The 6,808-nt window shown below is 39.7% G+C and overlaps 2 protein-coding genes across 2 annotated transcripts; one reads left to right on the top strand and one right to left on the bottom strand.

Moving 5' to 3' along the window:
- Positions 1–97: 97 nt before the first annotated feature.
- On the bottom strand, positions 98–2,216 carry mmgt1 (membrane magnesium transporter 1). The gene is made up of 4 exons (XM_080008374.1): positions 2,104–2,216; positions 1,717–1,769; positions 1,522–1,625; positions 98–945 (listed from the first exon to the last, which is right to left on the bottom strand). The coding sequence occupies exons 1-4, from the start codon at positions 2,180–2,182 to the stop codon at positions 789–791; spliced, it is 393 nt and encodes a 130-aa protein (XP_079864500.1). The 5' UTR covers positions 2,183–2,216; the 3' UTR covers positions 98–788.
- Positions 2,217–2,700: 484 nt separating this feature from the next.
- Positions 2,701–6,560, top strand: pfdn6 (prefoldin subunit 6). The gene is made up of 4 exons (XM_080008547.1): positions 2,701–2,851; positions 3,274–3,344; positions 3,446–3,570; positions 6,272–6,560. Exons 1-4 carry the CDS (start codon positions 2,788–2,790, stop codon positions 6,390–6,392), a joined length of 381 nt encoding a protein of 126 aa, XP_079864673.1. The 5' UTR covers positions 2,701–2,787; the 3' UTR covers positions 6,393–6,560.
- The last annotated feature ends 248 nt before the right edge of the window (positions 6,561–6,808 follow it).

Raw genomic sequence — 6,808 nt, 5'->3', positions numbered from 1 at the left:
AAGAGAGGATAATAACAAGCGGCTGGATTTTATATTAAAATTTAGAAATAGATGACATCTAAGAGCATGAAAAAAAGTCGCCACACATTTGTAAAATCAGTATGATTTTATTAAAGTAACCTGAATCTTAAATTGTCAATGAAGGAAAAACAAAATGTACAAACAAAATGACCATTACTTTCCAATTTTGTGTTCACAGTATCATTAGACTTGTTGTGACACCGCTTCTCGGTTTCAGTCGTCTCGCTTGCCTGGGTTTGAGTCTCTACAACACAATGAACCAAATCGTTATTGCGTACAGAAATTCTGATTAGACTAAGTGTTGATGAATGATAAGAGGAATTCTCTCAGCGCACCTCAGGGGTCCCTTGGTTCTAACTATTCATTTCTGTTGACGAATTAGATCGCACTGGCTCAAAATGGACGTGCAGTTAATGAGACATTTTGCCCCTCGCACAATAATAATAATAATAAAAATAAAAAAAAAAGAATCTCAATTCTGCTCGAAAGAGACAGAAAAACAGTGGCTGATGTCTCCAAATATTAAGACTCTAAAATAGTTATGATTGATTCTACGAACAAATCTGCCTGAAAAACAGAACAGTTGGCACAATCAAAGTTAAATAAGGTGATGACAACTTCTATAGAGAGATGCATGGTCCAACAGTATATTAGTTTATGTACAAGACCAAATTAAGAAGGAAACCATGAATGTTCACTTTGCCCTTCCACATAACCAAAAACTCATTTGTACAGAGAGAATGACATAAGGGCAGTGAAGGCCAGTCTCATTGCAAATGTTCCAGCTTGCGTAGTCGTAAGGGGTTTGGAAGGGCCTGCTGGTTGCGTACGGAGGAGGCCTCCTGCTCCTGAGTGCGGAATATCATCCGTCCTCGGTGATTGAAAAGGTAGAAAGATGGGTGGTTCCTCAGTGTGTCAAATGTTCTGAAACACAAAATGAATAACTCAACCATTGCACATTTAAGAAACCTCTAAGGAAACAGGCCTTCGATAGTTGGTTCACCGCCAAACGTATCATCAACAACTTGGGACACACACATGGTAATAGCATCCGAGAATTGTCCACCCCGCCTCCCCCGTGCATTTAAGAGATATTTGGTATTTCATCCATGTTGCATTGAAAATGCCTTGTTATAGAATTATAAACTCTTTAAAAATGTCAGAAAGAGGTGAAGAACCCTGTCATATTTGTTGTGATCAAAATCAGAATCCTTTTATGTATATGGTGCACTAATATATATGTTTGTTTTTTTTCAACACTGATAAGTATTCTGTTTAATGGTATCCTTCAGTTCACGTTACAATGCACTGACTATTACCAGGACAAATCCCCCTTTTAAATGTACTTATAGTCGTAACATAACAATAATACATTTTAATGTATGAGGAATTTGACTTGGTATGGGTTGGTGAATTATAGTAGTCAGACACAAGTACAACAAAAGGGGCTCAACAATGTTAAATAATATAATATAAGATGAGATGATGAATCAATCTTACTTGTTTTTTAACTCTGAAGAGGCGTCCATGTCTTTGAACTCTCCGGCGATATGGACAATACCATAGCAAGTCACAACAAATGATAATAACGTCTGTAGAACAATCTGCAAAAACAAAGAGGAATTAATAAAGAAAAATCAATGTATGGAGGGTGGTTTTAAATCAGCACAGATTGGACGCTGAAGTATCACCTACATCTATCGGTAGCGTTTCATTCTCTTTCTCTGTGAGACGCATGTAGGACCGGTCTGGAGGGGGGGAAAAAAAACCATGAATACAGTCATGTCATGTAGAAAATGAGTTTGATGAACTGTTTTGCTTATTTCTTAGGGTACAGGAAGTACCAAACACGAACGCCTGATTCATTTCCATCGGGGTTTATGCAATCTGCCCGGTAGCAAGGCAATTGAATTTAAGCTAAGCTAAGCTAAACTAAGCTAAGCTAGCAGGTTCAGCCGTCACCCGGCGAGGCCTCCGTAGCACGGCTGCCTAAATAACAAAACGCACGCCGCAGCAATACACCGTACGGCGAATGAACGACCGCCGCGGTGTGGCGTTAAATATCGGGCCCCTCGGACTTACGTTGTGCCGCTGAGAAAGCTGCGTGAGCCAGGGCGAAGAGACCGACACCGACAACACCTTTCCAAAACGAAGAAGCCATCTTCCATTAGAAGCAGTAAGCGCTGAGCTCCCCGTCGCTCAAAGATGACGTAGGCAAGCGCAACGCTGCTGTATTTCTCAGTGGTTTACATGTAAAAAGTTACCGTCACAAACCGGAGGAATTACCTAATTTTTAAATCAAGGTGTACATTTTCACTAATACTGTATTTTACTTTGCCGTGTGGTCTTATTGTATTAGCATTTATTATTAATTTAAGAATGACGGGTGGCTTTTAGTTTGAAGCGATAATATCCGGGTGCGACACTCACACTTCCGGCTAATGATAGTGTCGTTTTGTTCTATAAAAATGTATCATTATTATTTTAAGAATGACGAGCGGCTTTAATTTCGAGGCTTGACACCACGCCAACTTCATTTTATTGTGTGGTCATATTTTCTTTAAATGTATTATTATTATTATTATTATTATTATTATTATTTTAAGAATGGCGAGAGCCTTTTATTTAGAATCCTCACGCTACATCCGGGTGCGCCACTCCCACTTCCGATTGCGCTGAGAGAACGCTGTCGCTGCCTCGTTTTGGTAGCCGTTTTGGATTTGACTGATTGCTCCGCCAACTGCACCCAGAACAATTTAAATAAATATGGCAGAAGCCCTTCAGAAGAAATTACAATCGGAGGTAGAGAAATACCAGCAGATGCAGAAAGGTATATTCCAACTCAATGCATGTGCCTCGAGTCAGGCTAGCTGGCCACACTCCATCCATGGCCGCACACTGTCAAGTTTGTCCGTTTATTAAGCTACGGCTCTTATAATGTCAGCGTTTAGACCTGCCTGTGCTAGGAATTCTTTGTCAAAATTCACAAATATATTTATTAAAGAAAATACAAATGGAAAAATATGCATAGATACTACAATGTACCTTTGCATTTGTATTCGTGTTTTATCGTCCAAATGCGTGTTCAAGGGTTTTCAAGTTGTACACGATAAACAGCATTTGTTAATATTTTCCCATTGGTATTTTATATACATATATATATGTGTGTGTGTGTGTGTGTGTATTTGTGAATTGTGACGCAGTGTTCCTTCCGTTTCTCTGTAATTCCCGAACACTATTGTGCTCCTGCAGATATGAGTAAGAGCATGACCGCCAGACAGAGGCTGGAGGCTCAGATGACGGAAAACAACATAGTCAAAGAGGTATGGAGTCCTTTTGTGAAGCGTTGTCAGTGTTACACATGTCACAGTCAACATCCTCACTTGCGGTGCTCATAATGTGAACATGAATTGGTTTCTTTCAGGAGCTGGACCTGCTGGACAGTTCAAACGTAGTGTATAAACTTATTGGCCCAGTTCTTGTGAAGCAAGACCCGGATGAGGCAAAAGCCACCGTCGCAAAAAGGCTAGAGTACATCAACGGAGAGATGTGAGCACAGTTATATATAAATATATATGAATACTGGATCAAATACTCTCAAAAAAGTGTGTGTGTGTGTGTGTGTGTGTGTGTGTGTGTGTGTGTGTGTGTATCTGTATATATGTGTGTATCTATATGTGTATGTATATATATATATATATATATATATATATATGTGTATGTATATATATATATATAGCCTACCAATGTAGAAGGGTAGTAGAGATGTTTGCTGAATAGATATATCTATATACACATTCTCAGAACTGCTCTATCTTTAAGATCTTTTTTTCATTGTTCTTAAGGAATTGAACATTCTTTGTGCCCACAATTTGTATTCTTGTCGATCAATTGGAGATGTTGTACAGTGTTCCTTTGTGGCAAATGGGTTAAGTAAAACAATTTGCAGGGAAAACAAAGTTGAAACTGGCAACATGCGCACTTATTAGATAAGATAAAACTTTGTTAATCCCCAGAAGGAAATTCACTTTCATTAGTCACATTACATCATTAGCAGAGTAGACACTTGTGGCCAAAGTGAATTACAAAAACTAGTTGTACCAACTTTATATCAGTCACCTCCTCTAGGAATATTTATTTATTTAAAAAAAAAAAGAATACGTTTGTAAAGGTGGATAGAGATTCTTATGAGATACACGGGTCAGTGCTAATGAAGTGGCTGAACAAAGGTTTGCCAGTGAGCAGCACATAATGTGTTCTGTTTATATGCTGTTTATATGAGATGAAGAAAGATAAGAAAAATAATCCACACAATCCCATAATACAGTGGTTCCCAAACCCTTTTTTGCTTTTGTAGATTAAAAGAACACCTGCATGTTCCCACATAAACACACTCTAACATGTCCTTTGCTTGCAACCTCCTATAGAATTTATTTGAAACCCCAAATAAATTCATCGTAATTAACACAACTGCAGCTTCAGTTTGTAACATATTACTGAAAAAACCCAAAATAAAGAAGTCATTTTTAGAGTGGAAGCATTAAAAGTGATGCTACAGCATCCATTTTCTAAAATTTTACTGTGTAACAGCATTTATTGCTTTCAACAGATTTTCTCAAGATTGCCTTTCTGCACAAAAATGGCAAGTTCACCAAGTCCCTGGGAATTAAAAAATAAAACAAAAGCACAAACTGAACGTTTTCTCAGCAAGAACTATATTTAGTCCAGCAATCTCATGCTTATGCGACAGTTATCACCCAAGTTGATCCCCGGTGATTCCCATCCCCCATGTACTTGTTTATATTTAGCTTCACTGCGTTTCAAAATTATTTTCAAAAATGCAAGATGACAGTAATTCCCTTTTCACACCAAAATTAGTGGGTTGACCGGAGTTTAAACCCGCATAAAATAGGCTATTGGCGCCTTTCTCATTGCCAGGTGAAATGCAGTTTTTATTTTATTTTATTTTTTATTTTTTTCCTGGTGCGTCAGGTTTGACATCATGACCACCGTAAAAGGGGCGTGTTAAGGTTCCCTGTGTGATTGGGAACAAAACAGTAGAGGAGACAGCAACTTATACAGATGACATAAAACTCAAAAACTTGAGGAAAAAAGTATTTTGGGCCGTTCCAAAGAATTGGATCGTTCATGAACGACCCAATACTACAGCAGCAGCAGCATGGAGCACCAACTGACGGATACTCCATGCTGCCGGTGCTCGAGTGCGGCTGGGGAGTGGGGGCCCGGCGGCAGGGAGAGTGGGTTTCCCGCTGTGGTCCCCACGGTGTGATCGCCACCCTCACAACTTTTCATCATCCCCCACGCGGGGGGAAAAAAAACGTTAAAACAACTTCTGATTTTGGATTCTAAATGGGATCTGAAATGATACATATATTCCTGTCTATCTATGCGCCAGCGTCCGGAATATCAATGCGCTTAGAATCGGGCCGGTAAAGTGGCCAAAAGCGGGTTGACTCGGGTGTCATGTTCACATCAGAGCAACCTGTGTCTATTGCAGGGTCACTTGACCCGGGTCTGAGACCCGGGTTTTTCCTTTCCCACTGGTGACAAATGCCGGATGTAAGCGGGTGTTTTGGTGCAGTGGGAAAGGGGCAAATTTCCTGTTATAACTCCGGCCCCCCCTAGGGGGAGCACCCCCCAGTTTGGGAACCACTGCCATAATACATTTACTTTGAACAACACTGTGATGCCCATCTTTTGAGTCACAGATGGAATGATATTGACCCTGATATCAGTCAGATATTGAGAATATCCAACCATGTCAAGCATGCGGTTATTAAAGAAGACCAACTTGATGTTCCAGTTACTTGTCTTAATTTATGAAAAAAAGTTATATCTGTCAGTTATGTTTAAATGACTCTAAACTAATGGTCTGAGATTATACTGTCCAGTAAAAATATCTTTCATAATACTTGATACTTGGAGCTTTCTCAGAAATCAGATATATCATCTGAGAAGTTACTGGTGTTGGGTTGAGATGCAGGATTAAAAAATACAAAATACATTGCAAGTATAAGAAGACATGGAGCGCTTGATGAGGGTCGATGGGACTGAAGTGTTGCGGTTTATTCGGAGGGTTCACCGTGCAGCTGCCCTCTCGTCCATACATTCAGACTCAGCAGGGACTGCCAAAGAAAATTATCCAAGCCAATGATCAAACTATTTCGGAAGCATTTAATTATGTGGTTTAAGCTGTTTTAAATTGTTTCTTTTTCTTCTCTCTTTACAGTCAACGGTATGAGACACTGTTGAAAGACATGGAAAATAAATCTGAACAGCACCGGGAAGTTTTATCCAGTCTACAGCAGGAGTACCAGAGAGCTCAGGGCAGAACCGCTGGCAAAGTTTGAGCAGATGATGGCGCTGCAAGGACTCTAGCAGACATTTTGGAGGGGAGGGAACCCTCTTTGCATATAGGGCAGGATTAACCTGTAGCTTGTGATTTATTGATAGCAGTGCTAGAGATTGCAAAAAAACAAAACATTTTTTGTTGTATTAAATAAATCTTTTATTCATTGTTTGTGATTACATGGTTTTATTTTACCTCCCTAATTTCTGACAGATGTTCTGAAAGTTTTCCAAGATAACGTGATAAAGGGTTAAACATGAAAGCAGACCACAAAACAATGGTGATGAATTGCGCACACACTTCTCCCCTGAAGGTATGGCCTAATAATGGAAATCCCCTTTTTGTGAGAGGAGCAGAAAAGGGCGCAGACTTCCCCCAGCGTCTTGAAAGCATGGGTGGGACACCTTGGGTGAGCGG

Source organism: Zeus faber, assembly GCF_960531495.2.
Source record: "Zeus faber genome assembly, chromosome: 10".
NCBI classification, from domain to species: Eukaryota; Metazoa; Chordata; class Actinopteri; order Zeiformes; family Zeidae; genus Zeus; species Zeus faber.
Note: the sequence above shows the minus strand (reverse complement) of the source record. Positions and strands in the feature narration are given on the sequence as shown.

Bases quoted from the DNA above. Each gene is read 5' to 3' on its own strand.
- mmgt1 (XM_080008374.1), bottom strand. From the start codon at position 2,182: ATGGCTTCTTCGTTTTGGAAAGGTGTTGTCGGTGTCGGTCTCTTCGCC. The intron at 1,626-1,716 runs GTAGGTGATACT...TTGTTTTTGCAG, and splicing joins ATGAAACGCTACCGATAGAT to ATTGTTCTACAGACGTTATT. The intron at 946-1,521 runs GTAAGATTGATT...TTTGTGTTTCAG, and splicing joins TCTTCAGAGTTAAAAAACAA to AACATTTGACACACTGAGGA.
- pfdn6 (XM_080008547.1), top strand. From the start codon at position 2,788: ATGGCAGAAGCCCTTCAGAAGAAATTACAATCGGAGGTAGAGAAATAC. The intron at 3,345-3,445 runs GTATGGAGTCCT...GGTTTCTTTCAG, and splicing joins AAAACAACATAGTCAAAGAG to GAGCTGGACCTGCTGGACAG. The intron at 3,571-6,271 runs GTGAGCACAGTT...CTCTCTTTACAG, and splicing joins GAGTACATCAACGGAGAGAT to TCAACGGTATGAGACACTGT.